The sequence below is a fragment of the Scyliorhinus torazame genome, chromosome 3, assembly GCF_047496885.1.
Source record: "Scyliorhinus torazame isolate Kashiwa2021f chromosome 3, sScyTor2.1, whole genome shotgun sequence".
NCBI classification, from domain to species: domain Eukaryota; kingdom Metazoa; phylum Chordata; class Chondrichthyes; order Carcharhiniformes; family Scyliorhinidae; genus Scyliorhinus; species Scyliorhinus torazame.
The window spans coordinates 318,610,851-318,638,677 of record NC_092709.1 but is presented as its reverse complement, the minus strand read 5'-3'; the positions used below and the strand labels follow the sequence as shown (position 1 = coordinate 318,638,677).

The 27,827-nt window shown below is 46.2% G+C and overlaps 1 protein-coding gene across 2 annotated transcripts in view; it reads right to left on the bottom strand.

The window, feature by feature from the left end:
• LOC140409268 (pantothenate kinase 3-like) overlaps window positions 1-27,827 on the bottom strand; it is a 163,705-nt gene that overhangs the window by 100,640 nt on the left and 35,238 nt on the right. Inside the window, exons 4-7 of one of the 2 annotated variants that reach the window (XM_072497629.1) lie at window positions 26,330-26,506; window positions 23,442-23,565; window positions 16,343-16,468; window positions 8,037-13,618 (exon numbers count right to left, since the gene is read on the bottom strand). In XM_072497629.1, the coding sequence (XP_072353730.1) occupies window positions 13,568-13,618; window positions 16,343-16,468; window positions 23,442-23,565; window positions 26,330-26,506 (478 nt within the window). In that variant the 3' untranslated portion in view covers window positions 8,037-13,567. Of the gene's footprint in view, window positions 1-8,036; window positions 13,619-16,342; window positions 16,469-23,441; window positions 23,566-26,329; window positions 26,507-27,827 lie in introns of those variants that run through there. The other variant, XM_072497628.1, reaches the window with a different exon arrangement.

Here is a 27,827-nt window from a genome sequence, read left to right as displayed (position 1 = left end):
AAATTAAGCCTATGTAAGGTTCCCCAACTCCTGGCTATCTGAATCCCTAAGTACCGGAAGTCTCTTGTTACCTTCCTCAGTGGTAAGTCATCTATTCCCCTGCTCTGCTCCCCCGGATGCACCACAAACAACTCACTCTTCCCCATATTCAATTTGTACCCCGAAAATTCCCCAAACTCCCTGAGTGTCTGCATTATCTCAGGCATCCCCTCCACTGGGTCCGCAACATACAGCAATAAATCATCTGCATACAAGGATACCCGGTGCTCTTCTCCTCCCCGGAGTACTCCCCTCCACTTCCTGGAGCCCCTCAGTGCTATAGCCAGGGGCTCAATCGCCAATGCAAACAGTAACGGAGACAGGGGACACCCCTGCCTCGTCCCTCTATGAAGACGGAAGTAGTCAGACCTCTGTCTGTTCGTGACCATGCTCGCCACCAGGGCCCTATACAGCAGCTGTACCCATCCGATATACCCTTCTCCAAAACCAAATCTCCTCAGCACCTCCCACAGATAATCCCACTCCACTCTGTCGAATGCTTTCTCGGCGTCCATCGCCACCACTATCTCCGCCTCCCCCTCTGGTGGGGGCATCATCATTACCCCTAGCAACCTCCATATGTTCGTGTTCAGCTGTCTCCCCTTAACGAACCCAGTTTGATCCTCGTGGACCACCCCCGGGACACAGTCCTCTATCCTCGTCGCCATCACCTTAGCCAGGAGCTTAGCATCTACATTTAAAAGGGAAATGGGCCTGTAGGAGCCACACTGCAGCGGGTCTTTTTCCTTCTTCAAAAGGAGCGATATCGTTGCCTCCGACATAGTCGGGGGCACATGCCCCCTTTCCCTGGCCTCATTAAAGGTTCTCGTCAAAAGCGGGGCCAGTAGGTCCATATACTTCCTATAAAATTCCACCGGGAATCCGTCCGGCCCCGGGGCCTTCCCCGCCTGCATGCTCCCAATCCCTTTTACCACCTCCTCCATCTCAATCTGTGCTCCCAGTCCCGCCCTCTCCTGCTCCTCCACCTTAGGGAATTCCAGCTGATCCAGGAAATGCGTCATTCCCTCCTTCCCTTCCGGGGGCTGAGCCTTATATAACCTCTCATAAAATGCCTTGAACACCCCGTTCACTCTCTCCGCTCCCCGTTCCATCTCTCCCTCCTCATCTCTCACCCCACCTATCTCCCTCGCTGCTCCCCTCTTCCTCAATTGGTGGGCCAGTAGCCGACTCGCCTTCTCTCCATACTCATACTGTACACCCTGTGCTCTCCTCCACTGTGCCTCTGCCTTACCCGTGGTCAGCAAGTCAAAATCCACATGTAGCCTTTGTCTTTCCCTGTACAGTCCCCTCCTCCAGTGCCTCCGCATTTTGCCTGTCCACCCTCAAAAAGTTCTTTCAGCAATCGCTCCCTTTCTTTACCCTCTTGCTTCCCTTTATGTGCCCTTATGGATATCAGTTCCCCTCTAACCACTGCCTTCAACGCCTCCCAGACCACTCCCACCTGAACCTCTCCATTGTCATTAAGCCCCAAGTACCTTCCGATGCACCCACTCACCCTTAAACATACCCCCTCATCCGCCAATAAGCCCATATCCATTCTCCAGAGTGGGTGCTGTTCTTTTTCCTCTCCTACCTCCAGGTCTACCCAATGTGGAGCGTGGTCCGAAATGGCTATGGCCGTATATTCCGTCCCTGTCACCTTCGGAATCAGTGCCCTTCCCAAGACAAAAAAGTCTATCCGTGGAGTATACTTTGTGAACATGGGAGAAAAAAATGAGAACTCCTTACTCCTAGGCCTAATAAATCTCCAGGGGTCTACCCCTCCCATCTGTTCCATGAAGTCCTCGAGTACCCTGGCCGCTGCCGACCTCCTCCCGGTCCTGGACCTCGACCGGTCCAGCCCTGGTTCAAGCACCGTATTGAAGTCTCCCGCCATTACCAACTTTCCCGCCTCCAGGTCCGGGATACATCCCAACATACGCCTCATAAAATTTGCATCATCCCAGTTCGGGGCATATACGTTCACCAGAACCACCGCCTCATCTTGCAATCTGCCACTCACCATCACATATCTACCCCCACTATCCGCCACTATGGTCTTTGCCTCAAACAGTACCCGTTTCCCCACTAAAATAGCCACCCCCCTGTTCTTCGCATCTAAACCCGAATGAAACTCCTGCCCCACCCATCCTTTACGTAGTCTGACCTGGTCTATCAGTTTCAGATGCGTCTCCTGCAACATAGCCACTCACCATCACATATCTACCCCCACTATCCGCCACTATGGTCTTTGCCTCAAACAGTACCCGTTTCCCCACTAAAATAGCCACCCCCCTGTTCTTCGCATCTAAACCCAAATGAAACTCCTGCCCCACCCATCCTTTACGTAGTCTGACCTGGTCTATCAGTTTCAGATGCGTCTCCTGCAACATAACCACATCTGCCTTTAATTTCTTTAGGTGTGCGAGTACCCGTGCCCTTTTAATCGGCCCGTTCAGCCCTCTCACGTTCCACGTGATCAGCCGGGTTGGAGGGCTCTTTACCCCCCCCCCCACCCTTGTCGACTAGCCATCCCCTTTTTTAACCCAGCTCCTCACCCGGTTCCCACGTACCCATGTATCCCCCCGACGGCGCCCTCCCGCCTCGACCACCCCATCCCATAACAGCTCCCCCTTCTCCTTAGCAGCAACAACCCAGTTAACCCCCCCTCTCCCCGATCCCCCTCTAGCATAGTTGCACCCCCCATGTTGCTCCCAGAAGTCAGCGAACTCTGGCTGACCTCGGCTTCCCCCCTTGTCCTCGGCCCCCACTGTGCGAGGCCCCCTCCTTCCTGCGTCCCTGTTCCCAGCATAATTACCATAGCGCGGGAACAAAGCCTGCGTTTCCCACTCGGCCCCGCCCCTAATGGCCGGCGCCCACAGTTCCTCATAGTCCCCCCCCCCCTAACATGGGGAAGAGAGAAAAGTTACAAGATCGCAAAATTAACAAACTGAAAAAAAAAAACATCCCCCCACCCCCTTTTTCCTCGCCCCACATCATCACCCCACCACTTTGTCCCAAAAGTTCTTTCTCTCGCCAGACTATTCCAGCTTCTCGTCCACAATGAATGTCCACGCCTCTTCTGCCGTCTCAAAGTAGTGGTGCTTCCCTTGGTGTGTGACCCACAATCTCGCCGGTTGCAACATTCCAAACTGGATCTTCTTTTTGTGAAGCACCGCCTTAGCCCGATTAAAACTTGCCCTCCTTCTCGCCATCTCCGCACTCCAGCCCTGGTATACGCAGATCACCGCATTCTCCCACCTACAGCTCCGAGTTTTCTTCACCCATCTGAGGACCGTCTCTGTCATTATAGCGGAGAAACCTCACCACTATAGCTCGGGGTATTTCTCCAGCCTTCGGGTCAGAACTCGAAGCTCCCTCCACCTCCAAAGGGCCCGTCGCGGCCTCCGATCCCATTCGCGAGTGAAGCATCGTGCTCACATATGTCCCGACGTCCGCCCCTTCTGCGCCTTCGGGAAGACCCAGAACTCTTAGATTCTTCCTCCTCGAATTATTCTCCAGTACTTCCAACCTTTCCACACACCTTTTGTGCTGTGCCTCGTGCGTCTCTGCCTTCACCACCAGGCCCTGTATTTCGTCTTCGTTTTCAGCAGCCTTTGCCTTCACGACCCGAAGCTCCAGCTCTTGGGTCCTCTGCTCCTCCTTTAGCCCTTCAATCGCCTGTAATATCGGGGCCAACAGCTCCTTCTTCAACTCCTTTTTCAGCTCTTCCACACAGCGCCGCAAGAACTCTTGTTGGTCCGGGCCCCATAACAAGCGGCCACCTTCCGACGCCATCTTGCTTTGAGCTTCCCTTCCTTGCCGCTGCTCCAGAGGATCCTCCGCAATCCGGCCGCTATCCTCTCCCTTATCCATGCGTGTCCGGGGGGGTGGGGGATCCCTTCTGGTTTACCGCACAGTGTTTTTGGCCATTTAAATTGCCATTGGGGCTCCTATTAAGAGCCCAAAAATCCGTTCCAACGGGAGCTGCCGAAACGTGCGACTTAGCTGGTCATCGCCGCACCCGGAAGTTCCTGATCATTACTTTTAATTCCCGAACAGTATAGGGTTCAATGCTGTTGTCCTTTCCATTCACAAAGGGATCAGAGGGGTGAGGTACCTACATACATGTGTGTTTAATAATGACCTGCACTTAGGCATCGCAGCAAAATGCAGAGCTTTCATATGGCTTTAATTTTCCAACAGGTAAAAAGTTAATTCTGCATTAGAAAGTATGCCAATCACACTACGTACACCTTTACGAGGCAGCATGATTACCAGCCTCACTGCACCTTGGATTCGGGTTCAATTCAGGCGTTGGGTGATTGTGTGGAGTTTGCACATTCTCTGTCTGCGTGGGATTCCACCGCTTTTCTTCCGCAGTCCAAAGATGTGCAGGTTAGGTGGATTGGCGACATGGGAATTTTCACAGTAACTTTATTGCAGTGTCAATGCAAGCCGACTTGTGACAGTAAAAATTATTATAAGATGTGCAGATTGGGTGGGGTTAGGATAGGGCAGGGGAGTGAGCCTAGGTAGGGTGCGCTTTCAGAGGGTCTTGAAAGACCGAATGGTCTCTTTTATGCACTGTAGGGCTTCTATATGTCACAGGGGATTTGGAGCGTATTGCCAGGTGTTGAATGAAATTCTATGGCTGTCATCTTTGGTAAAGACTTTACCAAAGATGACAGCCATAGAATTCTGCTTTGACAAAGTCATCCAGAATCGATGTTGGCTCCCTTTTCTCCACAGATGCTGTCAGGCCTGCTGAGATTGTCTAATATTTTCTGTTTTCGTTTCAGATTCCTGCATCTGCAGTAATTTGCTTTTATATAGAATTCTGCATGCTCTTTGAATTTTCCTTTATCTAGGGATTGTCTTGTGTCAGGAGCTGTCAATTTTGCATCTGTTTTGAGCTTTTACACTGTGGGCTCCTTTCATCCAACACCTGGCAATATGCTCCAAATCCCCTGTGACATATATAGAATGCCTAAAGATTCATTACAGTTGAAGTTTGCTTGAACCAGTATGAGAATGGAAGCTATTTTTTCAAATTTGTTGTGGAATGTTGTATTATTCTGTCAAGAAGGCAATGTGTCTGTGTAAATGATTTAATTAAGCTGGGAAAAGATTAATGGAGACCTTTTGCCTGAAAGGTGAGGGAAAGGAGTAACGGTGTTGATTTGCAAGGAGATTTTCCTGGTCAAGTTGTTTATAAGTAAATAGGCTAGGTTTTAGAAATTTGAATTGAGATACCCAGGGATGCTGTTTCCAGCAGGTAAATTTCAACGGGTAGTTAAAGGCTTTGAGAGTAGGCAAATGTTTCATAAGTAAACAAGGGAAGGTCGTTACATTTTATTTTACCCAGAAGGGCGGAGGGGGGGGGGGAAAAAAGAGAGAAACTCAAAATCCGAGTTCAAAGAATGGTAGATGAAAGTGGAAAAGGACATTTGAGAGCATAGCCTTCGGCTGTGCGAGGAAGACCTGCTGGAAACAGCTCCAGGCTGGGAGATGATGTAGTTTGAATTAACCATCCAGCATTGAGGCTACAAAAATGTAGTATTGTCCTGATGTTTTAAGATTTCCACAGCAGACCGGAAGTTTGAGAGTCGTGTGGTAAGCCTCACTAAAGCAACAGCAGCTTGCCTGGGGTAATAGGACTATCATTTTTAGCTGATCATCTATCTATATGTGCTGTCTGGGCAGTAACTTGGGGGTCTAAGCAAGTCTTTTTGCGGGAATGTTTTGTAAGAGTAGTTTTCACTGTAACTGAAATCTTGTGCTTTTTCTCTTGTTAACAAGCTTATTTTAATTTTAAAATCCCCAAAGTGTTACTGGATACAAGACTGATGTCCCTATCGGAGTAGTTACAGGAATGTGCATTGAATGGCATTAAGAGCTTTGCAAAATTTTACTTAATTAGTACTGAGAGAATGCACACCAACACTGGAAATGGACTACTTACTAGATTATACTTTGGCACATGTATAATCTATTACGCCTAACATGTCTGATGCTATTAGCCATTTTACTGCCCCCAACAATTAAGGAATACCTTGTATGTGCTAGTCTTATTATGTGCTCCAGCAGCCCATAACACACCCATAACCACCATCACAGCTTCCAAAGTCAGATCGGCTTTCCTGTAAGTGAACCCTCGGAAGGCGACGGGTCTGGACGGGATCCTTGATCGTGCACTCAGCCTGCACGGACCAGCTGGCAGATGTGTTCACGGACAGCTTTAACCTGTCCCTACTCTGCTCAGAGGTCCCACCTGCTACAAGACCACCATCATACAGTGCCAAAGAAGAACCAGGCAACGTGCCTCAATGACTACCGTTCAGTGGCCCCGACTTCAGTCGTAATGAAGTGCTTTGAGGGGTTGGTCATGAAGTGCATCGCCTCCATACTCCCAGAACGCCTTGATCCACTGCAATTCACATACCGCCGCAACTGGTCCACAGTTGATGCCATCTCCCTGGCCCTACACTCATTCCTAGAGCATCTCGACAAGAAGGACTCCTATTTATTGACTACAGCTCCACCTTCAACATCATAATCCCACCCAAGCTCGTATCACGGGCAGCACGGTAGCCTTGTGGATAGCACAATTGCTTCACAGCTCCAGGGTCCCAGGTTCGATTCCGGCTTGGGTCACTGTCTGTGCGGAGTCTGCACATCCTCCCCGTGTCTGCGTGGGTTTCCTCCGGGTGCTCCGGTTTCCTCCCACAGTCCAAAGATGTGCAGGTTAGGTGGATTGGCCATGATAAATTGCCCTTAGTGTCCAAAATTGCCCTTAGTGTTGGGTGGGGTTACTGGGTTATGGGGCTAGGGTGGTGGTGTTGACCTTGGGTAGGGTGCTCTTTCCAAGAGCCGGTGCAGACTCGATGGGCCGAATGGCCTGCTTCTGCACTGTAAATTCTATGAAATCTATGAAATCATAGCTCTAAAACCTAGGACTTGGCTGCTCATTCTGCAACTGGATCCTTGACTTCCTGACCCACAGACCACAATCAGTAAGAATGAACAACACCTCCTCCACAATAGTCCTCAATACCGGGGCCTCGCAAGGCTGCGTACTTAGCCCCACCCTACTTTACTCCCTGCGCACACACGACTGCATGGTAAAATTTGGTTCCAACTGCATCTACAAGTTTGCTGACGATACAACCATAGTGGGCCGGATCTCGAATAATGATGAGTCAGAATACAGGAGGGAGATAGAGAACGTAGTGGAGTGATGCAGCTACACCAATCTATCCCTCAATGCCAGTGAAACTAAAGAGCTGGTCATTGACTTCAGGAAGCAAAATCCTGTACACACCCCTGTCAGCATCAAACGGGCCAAGGTGGAGATGGTTAGCAGTTCCAAATTCCTAGGGGTACACCTCTAAAAATATGTCCTGGTCCACCCACGTTGACGCTACCACCAAGAAAGCACAACGCCTATACTTCCTCAGGAAACTAAGGAAATTTGGCATGTCCACATGAACTTTTACCAACTTCTACAGATGCACCCTAGAAAGCACCCTATCTGGCTGCATCACAGAGTCGTGAACACAGCCCAGTCCATCACACGAACCTGCCTCCTATCCATTTACTCCATCTACATCTCCCGCTGCCTGGGGAAAGCAGGCAGCATCATCAACAGCAGCATAACCAATGACCACTTCCACCGGGCTTAGTCACTCTTCCAACTTTTTCCATCGGGCAGGAGGTACAAAGGTCTGAGAACACGCACGAACACTCGAAAACAGCTTCTTCCCCGCTGTCACAGACTCCTAACCGACCCTCTTATGGACTGACGTCATTAACACTACACTCCTGTATGCTTCACCCGATGCCGGTGTTTATGTAGTTACATGGTGGACCTTGTGTTGCCATATTATGTATTTTCTTTTATTTCCTTTTCTTTGCATGATCTGTTGAGCTGCTCGCAGAAAAATACTTTTTACTGTGCCTCGGTACAAGTGACAATAAACAAAATCCAATCCAAATTACATAAAAAGGAAAAACGTTATAATCTAGTTCTGTATACATGAAAAAATAAATCATTGTCACCACATCGGTGTCACCATGACACTCACTGCAATGAGCAACACTGGCAATTTGATTGAAAAGTGTGTCTCATTAATGAGTTAATGAATACAGCAACAGATCTGGATTTAAAATGCTTAGTCTTGAAGATCTGATCACTCTCCCAGCCACGGATGGTATATATAATTTACGGCATTGAAGGTGGTCATTTCCTTACCAATTCACAGGATCCATTCAAAATTTTCTCCTCCGCCTCAATAGGCACTTGTGTTCTATGTTGAAACAACTTTGTGTGAAAATAATTTCCATTTTTGACAATCAGCAAACAGAAATGTGAAAGCTGCCCCACAAATGTTTTTAAAAGTTCACGCCATTCAATAGTTCCTATGTGTAAAATATATTTATTTTTTTACATGTGCAGTATAAATAAATAAAGGTGCATCAGGAAGCAAAGCACTGTACACACCTGTCAGCATCAAAGGGGCCAAGGTGGAGATGGTTAGCAGTTTCATTTCAATACACGCTTTAAACACCCAACTCATGAAATTACCTTTTTTTCCCCAAAATGGCCAAATTATGGAGAATAAAGTGGGGCATCTGGGAGCGATTACAGTACAGTAATTAAAGCAAGGGGTTCACGGAGTCATAAACCAGGAGAACAGAGCTCAAACAGCTTGCAGTGGCTCTCAGAAATCTATAACTGTGTTACAGACTTGACATTGGTCAATCTGAAGCTGCCTCAACCACTTATACAAAGAGCTGGTAATACATTCCATACTCTTTATGGGACATTAAACACAAGTTAACAACTCGTGTCATTACTGAATGTTTAAACAGCAGTGACTATTAAAAAGGAATAACCAGCCAATTCTTTTTCATAGAAAAAGAGAAATGAAGCACGGCAGTATGGGGGTAACTCTGCATTTCAAACTTGCTTAAGCCTGATTCTCTGCATGACTAAACAAGCTGGTCATTCAGTGAACCCAAGCAGCTACCACATGACCCCAAGAGTAAGGGTTCTGGTACCCACTGTATTTAATGGGGGAAAATATAGTGATGCAATGGTGGGGATTGATGGACTTTAGGTAAAAATAAAACTGGAAATATTAAATGAATAGATGCATGATATCTATAAAAATAGATTTTAAAGTATTCATCATAACTACACCAGTTCAATGAAATTTCAAACTCAAGGAACACATTCTAAATCACCAATTAATTGGATTAAGGGCTAAAATGACATTGCTCCCCCTCCACAACACTTGAACTTAAAAATTATTTAAATCCTGCTCGGATTTCCTTTCATGTAGACATCTGCATTTGCAATGTAATTTTAAACAAAATAGCTATTTAAGTTTAGAAAAATAATTCCCCAAGACTCCACAAAAGGAGAGAAGGAAAACCACAAAAGGAGAGAAGGAAAACTAATGTTAGACACAGACACAAACTTCCAATTGTCCCTTTGAGTTGGAAAAGCTTTACAGGAATAAATATAAAAGGAAGGAAGTGACTTCCGGTTACGGCTATGCCTAGGTAGGTCGCACATTCGGCAGCTCCCGCCGGGAACGGACTTTTGGGCTCTTCAGAGGGGCCCCAACGGCAATTGTTCGATGGCTTCCAGTGTGGGATGATGACAGCAAGGTCCCCCCAACAGTATATGGATTGGACCAGGAGTGGATCCTGGTGCAGCGGAAAGTGCGAGGGAGGAAAAGCAAGATGGCAGCGGGTGGAGACCAAGCAGCGTGGCCGCAGTGGTCGCAGGAGCAGCAGGAGTTTCTTAAACGCTGCTTCGATGAGCTGAGGACAGAAATGCTGCCGCCAATGAAGGCGGCGATTGAGAAGCTTGTGGAGACCCAGAAGGCCCAAGGGGCGGCGATCTGGGAGGTGCGGCAAAAAGCCTTGGAGAACGAGGACGAGATCTTGGGCCTGGCGGTGAAGGTGGAGGCGCACGAGGCGCTGCACAAGAGGTGGGCGGAAAAATCTGAGGACCTGGAGAATAGGTCGAGGAGGAAGAATCTTCGGATTCTGGGTCTCCCTGAAGGAGTGGAGGGGCCCGATGCCGGGGCATATATGAGCACGATGCTCAATTCGCTGGGGGGGGGGGGGGTAGAGAAGAGTGGATCCATGGAGGTTTGCCAGGCCGCAGGCATGGGAATTTTCCTTCTTTTCCCATGTCCATAGAGCCTACTCCCAGATAGACTTTTTCATTTTGAGTAGGGCGCTAATCCCGAAAGTGGAGGGAACGGAATATTCAACCATAGCCATCTCGGACCATGCCCTGCATTGGGTGGAGCTGGAGTTGGGGAGGAGAGGGACCAGCGCCTGCTGTGGCGCCTTGATGTGGGACTGTTGGCGGATGAGGGGGTGTGCGGGCGGGTGCGGGGTCTATTGAAAGATACTTGAAGGTCAACGACAATGGGGAGGTGCAGGTGGGGGTAATTTGGGAGGCTTTGAAGCCAGTGGTCAGGGGAGAGCAAATCTCCATTAGGGCCCACAGGGAGAAGAGAGAGGGGAGGGAGAGGTTGGTGGGGGAGATTTTAAGGGTGGACAGGAGCTATGCAGAGGGCCCCCCCCCCCTCCCCCCCGAGGAGGGGCTACTTAGGGAGCGACGGAATCTCCAGACGGAAGTCGACCTGTTGACCACAGGGAAAGCAGAGGCACAGTGGAGGAAAGCGCAGGGGGCGACGTACGAGTATGTGGAGAAGGCGAGTCGGATGCTGGCACATCAGCTTCGTAAGAGGGAGGCAGCGAGAGAGATTGGTGGGGTCAAGGATAGAGGGGGGAATACGGTGCGGAGTGCGGTGAGAATAAACAAGGTATTTAGGGACTTCTATGGGGATCTGTACAGGTCTGAGCCCCCAGCAGGGGAGGAGGGGATGCGACGATTCCTGGATCAGCTGAGGTTCCCGAGGGTGGAGGAGGAGGTGGCTGGTTTGGGGGCGCCAATTGGGCTGGAGGAGCTGGTTAAAGGATTGGGGAGCATGCAGGCGGGGAAGGCCCCGGGGCCGGATGGGTTCTCGGTTGAATTTTACAGGAAATAAGTGGACCTGCTGGGCCCGTTGCTAGTGAGGACTTTTAATAAGGCAAGGGAGGGGGGGGGGGGACCTTGCCCCCGACAATGTCCAGGGCGTTGATTTCTTTGATCTTGAAACGGGACAAGGATCCATTGCAATGTGGGTCGTACAGACCGATCTCGCTCCTCAATGTTGACGCTAAGTTGCTGGCGAAGGTGCTGGCTATGAGAATTGAGGACTGTGTCCCGGGGGTGATTGAGAGGACCAGGAGGGATTTGTGACGGGTAGGCAGCTAAATACAAATGTGCGGAGGCTCCTCAATGTGATTATGATGCCCTCGGTGGAGGGGGAAGCAGAGGTAGTGGCAGCTATGGACGCGGAGAAGGCCTTTGATCGGGTGGAGTGGGAGTATCTTTGGGAAGTGTTGCGGAGTTTGGGTTCGGAGAGGGGTTCATCAGTTGGGTCAGGCTGCTATATAAAGCCCCTGTGGCGAGTGTGGCTACGAACCGGCGGAGGTCAGAGTACTTTCGGCTGTACCGGGGGACGAGGCAGGTCCTATCCCCCTTGTTCTTTGCACTGGCAATTGAGCAGCTGGCCATGCACTGAGGGAATCTAGGAAATGGAGGGGATTGGTCCAGTTAGGGGGGGGGGTTGGGATATGCTGCCACTCTCACTAGCGGGTAGGGTACAGTCGGTCAAAATGGCGGTCCTCCAGAGGTTCCTCTGTGTGTTACAGTGCCTTCCCATTTTGATCCCCAAGGCCTTTTTCTAACGGGTAAGCAGGAGCATCATGGGATTTGTGTGGGCGAATAAGACCCCGAGGGTGAAGTGTGTTTCTGGAGCGTAGCACGGACAAGGGGGGGGGGGGGGGCTGGCGCTGCCGAATTTGTGGGGCTATTATTGGGCTGCCAATGTGGCGATGATCCATAAGTGGGTAATGGAGGGAGAGGGGGCGGCGTGGAAGAGGCTAGGGATGGCGTCCTGTGTGGGCACGAGCCTGAGGGCGCTGGTGACGGCACCGCTGCCGCTCTCGCCGACAAGGTACACCACGAGTCCGGTGGTGGCGGCGATGCTGAAGATCTGGGGGCAATAGAGGCGACACAGGGGCGAGGTTGGAGCCTTGGTTTGGTCATCAATTCGGGAGAATCATCGGTTCGTCCCGTAAAGGATGGATGGGGGGTTTCGGAGCTGGCTTCGGGCAGGGACTAGAAGAATGGGGAACCTGTTCATCGATGGGACGTTTGCGAGCTTAGGGGCGCTGGAGGAGAAGTTTGGGCTACCCCCGGGAAACCCTTTCAGGTACATGCAAGTGAGGGCATTTGTAAGGCGGCAGATGAGGGAATTCCCGCTGCTTTCGGCACGTGGGATTCAGGACAGGGTGATTTCGGGTGTATGGGTTGGAGAAGGCAAGGTTTCGGCAATTTACCTAGAGCTGAAGGAAGAGGAGGAGGCCTCGGTGGAGGAATTAAAGGGCAAGTGTGGGGGAGGAGATAGATGAGGGTATGTGGGCTGATGCCTCGAGTAGAGTTAATTCTTCCTCCTCTTGCGCCAGGCTCAGCCTAATACAGTTCAAAGTTGCTCACAGAGTGCATATGACAGGGGCGAGGTTGAGTAGGTTCTTTGGGGTGGAGGACAGATGTGGGAGGTGCTCGGGGAGCACGGCAAACCACGTCCATATGTTCTGGTTGTGCCCGGCGCTGGATGGGTTTTGGAGGGGTGTTGCGAGGACTATGTCCAAGGTGGTGAACGCCCAGGTCAAGCCGAGCTGGGGATTGGCATTATTTGGGGTATCGGACGAGCCGGGAGTGCAGAGGCCGGTATTCTGGCCTTTGCATCCCTGGAAGCCCGGCGGAGGATTTTGCTACTATGGAAAGATGCAAAGCACCCTAGTGTGGAAGCTTGAATCAATGGCATGGCAGGGTTCATTAAGCTGGAGAGGATAAAGTTTGCCTTGCAAGGGTCTGTGCAAGGGTTCTCCAGGAGGTGGCAACCGTTCCTAGACTATCTCGCAGAGCGTTAGGAGGTCAGCAGCAGCAGCTGCCCGGGGGGGGGGGGTCTTTTGGGGTGGCGTTTGGGTGAGTGTTTTTTTTCCCCTATTTTGTGCTTTTAAAATGTTATATGGGGTGTTATTGTATATGGGGGAAATCCAATGTATAATTTCTGATTGTTGTGTTCTTGCTTCTATTTTCTTGTTGGGGGGTTTTGTTGAAACTTCATTGGAAAATTTGAATAAATATATATATATATTTTAAATAAAAGGAAGTGCAGATAGTTGCAGACTATTTGATATAAAGGTGCTCATTTAAACAGCCTCTTCCCTTCCTCCGACCCCTCCCGCAAAAAGCAGCGTTCAGAGGAATCTTGCTACAATACAGCTTGAATTAAAATGTGTGTGGTTTCTCTTCAACTGCAGCCATGTTGTAGGAGCCACACAACTGAGTGAACATAAGGCACAAGGAAATTTCTCTTTCGAAGATTCAAATGGAGTTGACAAGCTCCAACAAGGCACCCACTGCACCAAAATAACCCTGAAACAGAGGGGGAGAAACAATAATTGGACTCAAACTGTAAATAAGGACATCTTTCACCTTCACATTAAAAAAGGCATTGAGAAAATCATTGTACATGAGTTGATGTGAACAAAATGGGCCATTAAAGAGAACTAGGCTTTTCCAAAGCATTTTCCAACAGAAACCAAACCAGAATTTGACAATGTTTCAGTTCGTTATCATGGGATCACATGAACTGTTTAAAAGTATGGTCAATGTAATGCCCGATAAAGACATATCAGAAATTGGAGAACTAGGCCATTTGGTCCAGAGCCTGCTCCTCCAATCAGTATCATGGTGATTTGATAGTTGTTTTAACCAATTTTCCAGCCTGTCCCCCATAACTCTTAACGCCTTTCTCAACCAAAAATCTGTCTATTTCAGCCTTAAATGTAATCAATAACCCATCCTCCACTGCTCTGTAGAAGAGAATTCCAAAGATTACTGAGCCTCTCAGAAGAAGCTCATTTCATCTTAATGGGAGATCCCTTACTTTTAAACTGTGCTTCCTTGCTCTAGATTCCCCAGCCAGTGTAGTCTGTGATTCAATGAGATCACCTCATATTCTCATCCTTCTAAGAACAATGAGGATACGCCCAACCTTTCCTCATAGGACAAGTCCTTCATCACTGCAAAAAGCCTAGTGAACCTTCTTGAAACTGCTTCCGACACGAGACCAAAACTGTACACTACTCCAGGAGTGGTCTCACCAATGCCCTGTACAGTGGTAGCAAGGCTTCCCTACTTTTATACTCTATTGCTGCAAGGCGATGAACATAGAACATAACAGCGCAGTACAGGCCCTTCAGCCCGCGATGTTACGCCGACCTGTGAAACCACTCTAAAGCCCATTTATACTATTCCCTTATCGTCCATATGTCTATCCAATGACCATTTGAATACCCTTAGTGTTGGCGAGTCCACTACTGCCAGTCACTAATGAAGGCCTATATTCCATTTGCCTTCCCTGCATGGTAACTTGTTATTTTTTTGCAATTCATGTACAAGGATGTCCATAAGCTCTCAAGATTACAGTGCATATAATATACATAGCAGATCCACCATCTAAATAAAAGCAAACCCTTCAAATCATATTGAAATTCACCCACCAGGAACAAAGCGTTTCAATATTGCAAATGCACACAAGTGAAAAACAGGACAGTCAGTATAGAGAGTACAAGTTTATATTAAAATTATAGACCTGATTTTATACACAGGACATGTGAAATTCTAAATAAGCCCGAGATATCCGTTATTTGGACAGTGTGAATAATGAATTCAGGCTGGAAGTGCCAGGCAAAGACCAGCCTCAGTCTGTTCCAGCACATGCAGTGCCCAACTACAGGGCAGTGCGAAGAGGTCTAAACCACAAGATGAGTAGTTTTAACAAGCTTCAGGAACTTCAAATTTATGCCAAATATCTTTGCCGAGCTACAACTAGAAACAAAATTAAAGAGAAAAATCGAACATCTTATATAACCCTATTATAGAAAGAATATTATTAAACTAGAAAGAGTGCAGAAAAGATTTATGAGAATACTGCCAGGACTTGATAGTTAGAAGGAGAGGCTGAATAGACCGGGACTTTTTTTTCCCTGGAGCTTAGGGATGATCTTATAGAGGTCTATAAAATAATGAGGGGCATAGTCAACATCTTTTCCCAAAGGTAGAGGAGTCTAAAACTAGACGGTATAGCTTTAAGATGAGATACACAAAAGGGTCCAGAGGGGCAATTTGTTCACACAGAGGGTGGTGAGTGTCTAGAACAAGCTGCCAGAGGCAGTAGCAGAGGCGGGTACAATTTTGTTTTTAAAAAGCATTTAGACAGTTATACGGGAAAAATGGGTATAGAGGGATATGAGCTAGATGTGGGCAATTGGGACTAGCTTAATGGTAAAAACTGAGCAGCATGGACAAGTTGGGCAGAAGAGCAAATTTCCAAGCTGTAAACCTCTATGACTATGATTTCAGCAATGCAGTATTAAGATCCTCGCCAAGCAATTTAAGAATTGAAACAAGGTGGATGTAAAATAGGCTTTCTGCACAATTGTTTTTGAAATTACAATGCATCTTTTGCAAATGGGTCAACAACTTTCTGCACTTCGGAATCTCACATAGGGTTACCTGGAGATAGGCGGCTGTATCTATGAAGCACTGTGCTTTTTCAGATATCTCGGAGCTTGCAGCCAATTCATCACAATGAAGTATGACTATAATGAGAGGAATCACCAGCTATTTTGGGGTTTTTTTTTATTTAAAAGGGGTGATGCTAGTCGAGACTGAACAATAAACTCCCTGCTCTTCAAATTGAGACATGGAATTTTCAAAGATAACACCTCCAATACCACAGAACTCCCCCAGGACTGCAGCACCAAAATTCTGCTGTGAATATTCTCAAATTTTGTTTCGTTTTCTTTGATCTTACCAGTTACGTAGAATTGAAACTAGTGACACAACCACCCCTTCTGAATGAGGTAGCCTTCATGGAAGAAATTCAATAGGTCAGGTGCTATGGTAATAAAACAGGTACCTACCTAGGTAGTCTGCCCAACGCTAAGGATGCTGTCACATAGGGAATTGTACTCATTATGCTGTGTAGTATGTTAGCATGACAATGCACTGGATTATGATCACTTAAATGGAACAAAAATAGCCTTTGAGCAGAATCAAAATAATTAGGACTTTTAAAAAAAAAAACCTCACCTCATGTTCCAAAAAGAGCCCCTTTAATTGCCCCTTTGACCAGTATTCCAACGCATAGGCCAGTAATTTCATGGACAAAGTGTTGATCCTTAGAAAGTTGCCGACAAACACCACTCTGTTAATGTTCTAAACAAGAATTAATGAATTACAACCCTTGGGGCAAACAAACTTGCAATTAGATAGCAAAGTATTTCAATTGCACAAAAAGTATTTACAGCCTAGCTTTTCAAAATAAAGTGCACAAACATCCCATTTATCCAAACAAATAAAGTCAGTTCTAAGCAGTACAAAAACGATCGTAAATAAGTGACAAAAGGGAAGTACAAACTACACAGTTTAAAAATACAAGCCTTTCAACATTTCTTAGCAGAAATATTCATGTTTTTCAATTGTGTGTGCCAATACTGAAATAAATGGGACGAACAGCCACCTAAGGATATTTGTAGAAGGGCTAGGAAAGATCACGCAAAGTACATAAAACAGGTCAAAGGGAACAGATAGGGAGGTGGATTTGAGACAAGGAAGAGATCAGCTATGATCTGATTGAATGGCAGAGCAGGCACAAAGGGCTATATTGACCACTTTTGCTCCTAATTTCTATGTTCCTACATTGAAGTGGAAAGGAAAATGGAGAGAGGAATGAAAATGGAGCAGAGGTCATCGACTGCTTTATCACTGACTCTTGTGGTATGCTTTCCACTCTCCCTTCATGTCGCAAGGTTGGAATTGGATGTTGAACAGCTAACACTGAGCCATAAGACTGGATGACGTTCAAGGGTGGGGTGAGGCAAAGCCCAGATAATAGGTTAATAAATATCGGATAGGTGCAAAATCATCGTAATGGAAAACTTAAACCAACCAATGCATAATAGTAATATCTAAGCAGTTCAGAATGAGTTCATAAGTATAAACGCAATGCTTGACTGCTTTCAATCTTTGCATGAGGGAAGCCTAAGAGGTACCTACTCCCATCATGATCTGCCAATGGCAAATGATCAACAGTACTGAGTACTGACTGTTGGTATCCAGGGATTGGTACTGGGACTTTCAACAGATCATCTATATACAGTTTTAGGATTCCTGGTCAGCTATATGTTCTTGTATGTATCATATCCTCACACAATTTAAACACAGTGAAGGGTGAGATCAGCCAAGTGATACAGGAAAAACTTAAATAATAATTTAAAATGGGAAGAACCAAGGAAGTTGAAATTTATGAGTGCAATACAAAATCAGTGATAATAACAGATGCCGACCATTTGGCCCACCACGTGTATGCCAACTCTCTGCAAAATGAACTCAGTTAGTCCCACCACCTTTTCCCTGTAGCCCTGAAAAAATTCTCTCCTCATAACTACCCAATTCTCTTTTGAAAGCCACAGTGGAATCTGCCTACACCACACACTCAGGCAGTATATGCCAGATGCTAACCACTCACTACATAGAGCTTTTCCTATTGTGCTTTGGGTACCCCCGCCAATCAATTTGGGTGCCTTCTGGTTGTTGACCTTCCAACTCTGGCCACAAATGCACGATTTCAAATCTCCTCTCAACATCTCTCCTTGGAAAAGATCAGCCCAAGCATATTCAACCAATCCACATGATGTGGCGACTAGAGGCTTTTCACAGTAACTTCATTGAAGCCTACTTGCGAAAATAAGTGATTGTTATTATGACTGGAACCATTTTGGCACATCTTTTCTGCAACTTTTTAAATGTCCTTTGCGACTTAATGTCCTCACATCCTTCCTAAGTATGGTGCATAAAATTGGACACACTACTCCAGTTTAAACTGGAGCGGGATGGGATGCAGACTGTTAGCAGAGTAGGGATGTAGCATAACAGAAAAGCAATCAAGTCAGAGGGAATACAGCCGTGGTAAGTTTAAAGGGAGTAAGACAAGGCTGGGATGGCCTCCACCCAATGCCAGGAACATTACAGTTAAAACGGATGAGTTAAGGCGAGGATTGATACGTGGAATTGCGGTATAGGAGCCACCAGAGTCGCGGTTCAGGGAGGAGCAGGACTGGTAGCTCAACATCCTGGGATATACAATCTTCAGGCGAGACAGAGGAGGGGGTAAAAGAAGAGGAGGCATTGCATTATTAGTTAAGGAGTCAGTTACTGCAGTAAGGAGTGAGGTATCAAATTAAGTTGTGTGTACAGCCAAGGAATAAAAAGGTCAGTCACATTGCCAGGTGTTGAATATAGATCCCCAGATAGTTAGTGGGAAATTGAGGAGCAAATATGCAAAAACAATAGGGTAATTATATTAGGTGATTTCAACTTTCTCAATATTAATTGGGATAGTCATCTTGTTAAGGGTTTGGATGGAGTGGAGTTCTTAAAATGTATACAGGAGAACCTTTTAGCTCAATATGTAGAGGGTCCAACAAGTGCTGGACATAATTCTGGGCAATGAAGCCAGACAGGTGGTTGTAGGGAGCATTTTGGTGATAGCAACCACAAAATGGTACAATTTAAGTTTGTTCTGGACAAAGAAATAGACAAGTTGCAAAAAAAAAAAAAAAAAAGGTTTTCAGTAAAATAAGGCAAGATCTGGCCAAGGTAGACTGAAAGAGTTGCTTGTGGGGAAATCTATGAAAGGAAAAGGAAATGGGGAGGGTACAGGCCCAACATGTTCCCGCTAGGGTAATAGGAAGGAGCAACAAGCCCAGTAAACCATGGATGACCACAGACATTCAGGATACGATGAGAAGGAAAAGAGAGGCTTTAAGCAAGTACAAGGGGAGCAAATCAAGATGCATTAGTGGAGTACAGAAAGTGCAGGATGGAGCTTAAGAAAGCAATCAGGAGAGTAAAGAGGGTATGAGAGAAAGCTCTGACTGGTGGAAGTAGGGAAAATCCCAAAATATTCTAGAAGTAGATCAATGGGAAGAGTCTAACGAGTGAAAACGTAGGGCCCTATTAGGGACCAAGGAGGAAATCTGTGGGTGGAGCCAGAGGACTGTGGTAGAGTGTTGAACGATACTTCACACCCGTCTTCACCCAAGAGAATGAGGAGGTAGATATGGAGCTCAGAGAGACGGAGGATCTTGAGCAAATTATTTCAGGAGTGGGAGTGGCAAGGTATTGAAGGTAGAGAAAATGCTGGAAAATTTCAGCAGGTCTGGCAGCATCTGTAGGGACAGAAAAGAGCTAACGTTTTGAGTCCAGATGACCCTTGTCAAAGGTATTGAAGGTGGTGGCAGGCTTAAAAGTGGACAAATCTACAGGTGCAGATCAATTGTGCCCCAGGATGCTGGAGGTAGAGATTGCAGGAGCTCTGAACCAAATTTTTAATTCCTCTCCGGCCTCGGGTGAGGTGTCACAGGCTGGAAAACAGCTAATATGATCCCACTATTTAAGAAAGGTTGTGGAGATAAGTCCGGGAACAACAGACCAGTGAGACTCAGTTCAGTGATAGGGAAACTATTGGAGAAAATTCTGAAGGAGAGAATCTATCACCACTTGCAAGGTTTGATCAAGGATAGTCCGCATTGCTTTGTCAGAGGGAGTTCATACCTAACAAATTTGATTGAACTTTGAGCATGGGACCAGGTGTAGAGATGAGGGTAGTGCAGTTGATGCAGTTTACATGGATTTCAGCAAAGCCTTTCACAAGGTCCCACATGGGAGACTTATAAAGAAGGCAAATGCATATGGGATACTGGGTAACTTGATACAGTGGATTCAAAATTGGCTTAGCTGTAAGAGACAGAGGGTGATAACAGATGGCTGTGTTAGTGACTGGAAGCCAGTGTCCAGTGGTGTACCACATGATCTGTGCTGTGTCCCTATTGTTTGTCATTATAAACAACAGATGACTATATGGGGGGTAGGACAAGTACGTTTGTGGATGATACAAAGATTGGCCGGGTGGTTAACAGTGAGGTTGAGGGTCTTGGGTTTCAAGAAGATATAGACGTGTAGGTCAAATGGGCAGAAGAGTGGCAGGTGGAAAGTGAGAGGTGATGCACTTTGGAAGGAGTAATTTGACAAGGAAGTATTCAGTGAATGGTCTGATACTGGGAAGTTCCGAGGGACAAAGGGACCTTGGAGTATTTGTCCATAGATCTCTGTAAGTGGAAGGGCAGGATAATACGATGGTGAAAAAGGCAAATGGGACCACTTGCCTGCCTTTATCAGTCGATGTGGAGATGCCAACGTTGGACTGGGGTGGGCACAGTAAGAAGTCTTACAGCACCAGGTTAAAGTCCAACAGGTTTATTTGGAATCACTAGCTGTCGGAGCGCCGCTCCTTTATCAGTTGAGTCAAGTGAGTCAGGTGACTCACCTGATGAAGGAGCTGTGCTCGGACAGCTAGTGGTCCCAAATAAACCTGTTGGAATTTAACCTGGTGTTGTAAGACTTCTTACTTTATCAATCGAGGCATAGATTACAAATGTTGGAGTTGCATAGAACTTTGGTGAGATCACAGCTAGAGTGCTGTGAGCAGTTCCGGTTACCACATTATAGGAAGGATGTGATTGCACTGGAGGGGGTGCAGAGGTGATTCATCAGGATGTTTCCTGGGATAGAACATTTAAGTTATGAAGAAGAGTTTGGATAGGCTTGGGTTGTTTTCACTAGAGCAGGAAAGACCAAGGGGTGGCCCAATGAAGGTGCACACGATTATGAGGGGAATGGACAGGGTGGATAGGGAGCAGTTATCCCCCTTATTGTGAAGGGTCAGTTATGAGGGAAACAAGTTCAAGGTGAGAGGCAGGAGGTTTGGGGGGAGGGGGGGGGTTTGGGAAAGAGATGTCATGAAAAGCTTTTTTACTCAAGAGGGCGATGACGATCTGGAATGCACTGCTTGGAAGGGTGGTAGTGGCGGGTTGTCTCATTTTTTAAAAAAATACCTGATCAGTACTTAGCACATCATAACATTCAAGGCTGTGGGCCAAGTGCAGGCAAATTGGATTAGGTAGGCAGGTCAGGTGTCGTTCATGCGTCGGTGTACAGTGTTATTCTGTGATTCCACTTGAACCTAAATCAGTGCTTATACAGCTTTATCATAACTTCCTCATTTTTGTACTTGTGCCCTTATTTATACGCAACAGAATCCCAGAGGTTTTATTAACTACTTTGTCAACCTACCCTGCCACCTTCAATGATATAATCCCAGGTTCCTTTATTCCCACACTCATTAGAATTGCACCAAATTTTATATTGCCTCTTCTGGTTATTCTTCTCCAAATTAAACAATTGACATTTCTCTTGTATATTAGAACAGAGGAGGCAGACACGTTATGGTATTGCCACTAGACTAGTAATCCAGATGTTCAGAGTAATTCTCTGGGGACCTAGGCTGAAATCCCACCACTGCAGATGGTGAAATTTGAATTTAATAAAAATCTGGAATCAAAGATCTGGAATCAAGGGGCAGCACGGTAGCCTTGTGGATAGCACAATTGCTTCACAGCTCCAGGGTCCCAGGTTCGATTCCGGCTTGGGTCACTGTCTGTGCGGAGTCTGCACATCCTCCCCGTGTCTGCGTGGGTTTCCTCCGGTTGCTCCGGTTTCCTCCCACAGTCCAAAGATGTGCATGTTAGGTGGATTGGCCATGATAAATTGCCCTTAGTGTCCAAAATTGCCCTTAGTGTTGGGTGGGGTTACTGGGTTATGCGGATAGGATGGCGGTGTTGACTTTGGGTAGGGTGCTCTTTCCAAGAGCCGGTGCAGACTCGATGGGCCGAATGGCCTCCTTCTGCACTGTAAATTCTATGATTCTATGAAAAAAGGTCTAATGATAACCATGAAACCACTGTTGATTGGGGAAGGAAATCTGCTATTCTTACCGGATCTGGATTGCATGCGACTCCAGATCCACAGCAATGCTGTTGACTCGTAATTCGGGATGGGCAAAAAATGCTGGCTGAGCTAGCGACACACACGTCCCTTGAATAAATAAAAAGGAAACTAGAGAACATTTTTAAATGTCGTTTAAGCGAAGGAAGAGGCCAAGGGACATCCTGGATTGACAGTAGATTTAAAACTGATCACACCCATCAGCAATCAACAAAACGAACTGCATACCGAGTAGATTCTGCCAAATAAGTGAAGGCGAAGTCTGAAACCACCTGAAACATAAAAAATTTACTGCAGAAAGCCCATCAAGTCCGAGCTGGCCATGGAACAAGCCACCCAGCCTAACCCCACTTTCCAACATTTGATCTGTCACCCTGCAGGTTATGGCATTTGAGGTGTATATCATAGATAGATAGAATCCCAATAGTATAGAAGGAATCCATTTGGCCCTTGAGTCCACACCAACCCTTTGAATGAGCACTCTACCCATGTCCACCCCTCCCTATCCCCGTAACCGAACTTGCACATCCTTGGACACCAAGGGACAATTTATCATGGCCAATCCACCTAACCTGCATACCTTTGGACTGTGGGAGGAAACCGGAGAACCTGGAGGAATGCAGACACCTTTTAAATTAGTTGGCCTCAATTACTCTGAACTTGGCAAGTGGGGTTAAGAAATCATCCTTTAATAGGCTAGAACCAACTGGACTACAATTCCACAGATTTGCACCGGACCTCTGTAGAATATCCAATAAAAAAAAGTAATACATTATTGCTGATTATTTACAACTTCATTATGTTTACTCATTGATCAGTATTTCTGGAAGGTCCACATACATGAAATACGAAAGGCAGAAAAACATTTGCACTTGCAGTATGTGTCTCTGTGCTTTCATAGCCCTGTACAATGCTGCTTGATCTGGATGCTACAAGGCAGCACTGTAAAGAAGCTGAAAACACAAAGCATCATTTCCTCCCATGTGGCAAGCATTTTTCATAAGGGGGCAAATCTGAGCAAAAATCTATTAGCCTTCTGCATGATTATTTAAGCACAAGTTTTCCCTATGTTAATACCATAGCAACTGTATTCTGAAAATATTTCTTTTAGTTACATTTCCCCTTGTATGTGTGGTTTCAACGGTGGCAAGCAAACTGATGTCTTTTGTTAGCCAAGTCCACGCTATGAATGCGTACACATTTCAAAGCTCTGAGAACAGAAGACAACCATGCACCAATTCTCCTTTGGAATATATTTAACAGGACTTCCAAGCTAAGTTCCAACCTCATTCAGTGCACACATCCTGGCTATGGAGCCAATGTTGTTTGTGATGGTGACCAAAGTAGCTCTAGCCAAATCTTCTTTGCTCGCTGCTTCCCGTTTTTCTTTGCTCATCATATTCCCAAAACTGGAAGAGGAAACAAAAAAGGTTTGTTAACATTCCAAGTCATGTTTTATCTTTTTGAAAAGCAAACATCGAAAATAGGGGCAGGGGAAGGCCATTCCGCCCTTCAAGCCTGCTTCGCCATTCATTATGATTACGGCTGATCATCCAACCCAGTAATCTGTTGCCACTTTCCCCCCATATTCTTTGATCCCTTCAGCCCCAAGAGCTACATCTAATGTCTTCTTGAAAATGTACAATGTTTTGGCCTCAGCTATCTCCTGTGGTAACGAATTCCACAGGCTCACCACTCTTAAAGAAATGTTTCCTCATCTCAGTCTTAAACGGTCTACCCCAGACCCTCAAGACTGTGACCCCTGGTTCAGGACACCCCACCATCAGGAACATCCTTCCCGCATCTACCCTGCAAGTCCTGTTACAAGAAACTGTTTCTAGTAGATCCCCTCATTCATCAAAACTTCAGCAAATATAACTGTAACCAGCTCCATCGCTCCTCATATATCAGTCCCACAATCCCAGGAATCAGGCTAGTCCATCCATAGAAAGAACATCCTTCCTCAGGTAAGGATATCAAAACTACACACAATATTCCAGGTATGGTCTCACCAAGGCCCTGTATAATTACAGCAAGACATGCCAACTCCTGCACTCAAATCTTCTCACTATGAAGGCCAACATACCATTTATCTTCTTCACTGCCTGCTGTGCCTGCACCAGCAGTTAATATTTATTCCCTCACACACTGCCAATCCCACTGTCCCTCTCTCCAGTAAGCAACAAATTCTCACTCCGCTGATGTTACAGGTACATACCTGGAATAGTGTGTGTAGTTTTGGTATCCTTATCTGAGGAAGGATGTTCTCTCTATGGATGGAGTGCAGCGAAGGTTTACCAGCCTGACTCCTGGGATTGTGGGACTGATATACGAGGAGAGATGTTGTTGGTTAAGGTTATATTTGCTGGAGTGGAGTCTGGTATCACCTTCTTGTAAGAGTTTTAAAATTCAACTCCATACATTCCCTGTTTTCAATGTTAGCAGGATCCCTTTTTAAGGCACTAATCAGGAATTTTATTCAAAGATCACAATGATGGCTACTATATCAAACATTCTATAACCTCTACTCCCTCGTGGCGCATCACCACTGGTTTCTTGGACGAGTACAATTATTCTGTTCCTGCCAGAAAAGCCAAAGGTTGAGGAGCATGAATTATAACTGGTTATAGTGTTGCGCCAGATCTCATGAAACACTATTTTAGGGCTTCACAAACTATTGCGGCCCCCGCAATGAACAATTGCGGAAGCAAACTCTCCCTTCTGAGGTACTGAAGGTAACTCTGGTGGGACAGCCATAGGATCAATTTAGATGCTACAGGATATATGTGCACGCACAATTTGTATTGCCTCTGTGGTTCAGTGGGCAAGTCTAAGGTCCATCACTTCCTCAAACTGTAGGGGGAGGGAGGAACCCAATGTTGCCTGCCAATCTTCCACCTTACTCAAACTCATCCACATGCACTCACTGACTCACTGTCTTTCTCTTTCCCCATGGAGGTGGGGAGGGGGGTCACAATTTGTTTAGTGGAAAAATCAGGCCACAGTGAAAAAACATTTGGCAAGTAATGCTATAATTATCCTTGGTAAACTTGGAAGGGAAATTTTCCTACTCCTGATGGATACGGTGTAGCACTCACTGGACAGTGCACGTCAAAACAGAATTTGGCTCAGCTGTGATGTTTTCCATGGTTAAATAGCTTTCCACCACACACTACCCTGGCTCACAAGCAAAGAATGGCTTCTTGGGAAAAGTACTGTAACAATGCACAGGTCAAATTAAATAAAAAAATTACAGTAAATACTAACAATCAGTGCAGAGAAAAAAGAAATGAAGAGGACTGGAACTCAATTAGCTATCATTTGGCTCAAGTCCATAAGGCCTGAAGTTCTATAGACATATTACACAAAGAAAATTCCAATTCCAAAGGCAAGGAAAATATTTTGAGAGTAGGGGAAACTAGTGTAAAGTATCCCACATGACTATTTTTAAACAGTTAATTCATCTGTACAATTACTGCGCATCCATTGTGCTAGAAATTTATATAATCTATGATTCAAGGGTGGGTATTCAGAGCAGATGACCTAAGAAAAAAAATCGTGTTTTAAAAATCAGCCTGGATTGCATCCTGAAGGAGTGTTCTGCACTGGTGAGAGGTCAGGGAAGAAGAATGCTTTTTAACTTCAGATCGGTTTCAATTTTGTTTTACTGTGGCTTTCCAACCACACGCAGCCCAAGTGAAAGGTTTGAGGGCTTTTTGTTAGCAGCTCTCATGCACTAGGCTGAAACTCAAACTACAGGTTTGCTGTACTGCTTAGAAGAGTGAGGGGGAGAACGAGGTTAGGGAGGTGCTCCCCTGGGTAGCTTGTCGGGGCTGAAGTAATGCTGTTTTTCCTCACCCAAAGCAGTGTTTGTAAACCACTAACCTCATGGATTTAGCCCTTTTCATCTCCTTTAAGCTGCAAGTTTCCCCAAGGCTTGGGGAACCTCGCTGCCTATGGTTGATTAGACAGTCTCTTAACCCGCTGCCCCTGATCAGGTTGAGCATCTGCTTCTTTCCCGATTCGGTTTACTTTTTAACATCTGGAAACACCAATCCACCCATTATTGGGAATCAAGATTCAGCCCCAGGTTTTCCTTCTGAAAAATAAGTGCGCCACACCACTTAATCCGAGAGAAAAATTTTAAAAGGCGAATAATCAAAAAGCTCTCACCTAGAGGCCACAGCCCAGCCTGGAAGCCCAAACCGATCATAGTCTCCACCGTAGATATCTCTTACTAATTTATCCACCTTTGTACTCTCCCCACGTGATGCCATCTCAAGCGCTTCTTCAAAGGTTGAGCAACCAGTCAGCAAACAGCACAGACCAAGAAAGGTCCCACCTCCAAGACTGAAAGGATATTTCCAGAAGTCAGGTTAAGGGAGAGACCAATTGCTTCCCATTCTTCCATATTTTCCAAACTATAGCTAGACAACAAATATTTTTAAACAATGTACATCCACTAAATCACTTGCACCCCCTGGTGGCATGTTTTCAGTTGACAGAAGGGTGCAATCATCTCGTCTCATTTGTCAGAGATTTCCCCATTTCTTTAGCCCAGCACGCATCTGTAATCGGGATACCTTGAACTATCTTTTGTACATTAGCGAATACCGGCACATTAGAAAACACCGGCACATTGAGAGAATTATACAATCACAAAATGGTTACAGCATAGGGGGCCAATCGGCCAGCCATATTTTTTGCTAGCCCTCTGCAAGATTGGATTGGATTTGTTTATTGTCACATGTACCGAAGTACAAAGAAAAATATTGTTCTGCGTACAATTCAGGCAGATCATTCTATACATGAAAATAAAATAAATAGAGCAAAAATAAAATACACAAGTTAAATACATAGACACAGGCATTGATTGGGTGAAGCTTACAGGAGTGTAGTACTACTCAGTGTGATGAGATCAGATCAATCCATAGAGTGGTTTAGGAGTCCGGTAGGGAAGAAGCTGTTTGTGAATCTGTTAGTGCGTGTTTTCAGGCTTTTGTATCTCCTGCCCGTTGGAAGAGTGAATGCTACCTGCTTTCCCAAGGCAGGAGGTGGCAGACAGAGTCAATGTATGGGAGGCGGCTTTGTGATGGACTGGGCGGTGTTCATCACTCTTTAGTTTCTTTAGCAACACAATCTCTCTCTCCATCTCCAATCCCCCTTTGAATGCTCCAGTGTGTGTGTGTGTGTGTGTGTGTGTGTGGGGGGTGGGGGGGGGGGGGGGGGGGGGTGTCTGGAACCCCCACCACCTCCGACTCCATCCTGCTCCTCGGCCACCCCATCTTGGGCTCCCATCTCATTCTCTCTCCTAGCACTAGCACGCCAATCAGTAGCTAACAAATTGAAATAACTGCCTTAGATCTCAAGCTTCAAAGACAAGTTTTTGTAGGATTTACAGCAGCTGCCCTGGACGAGTCCCAGGGTTCCACCGAACCCAGTTTGGGAGATGTTGGTCCAGACCGTTCATGATTTTGATTTATATTACATGTCCTCTCAGCCTTCTCGAAGGAGAACAGCCCAGCTTCTCCAATCCATGTAACTAAACTCCCTCATCCCTGGAAACATTGCCATGAATCTTTTTTCTTGAATCTTCCCACTATTTCTCATTTAGTGCCTCAAAAGCAACTCAAAAACTTGTATTGCTGCCGAAGAGGTAGTTTTCAGTACT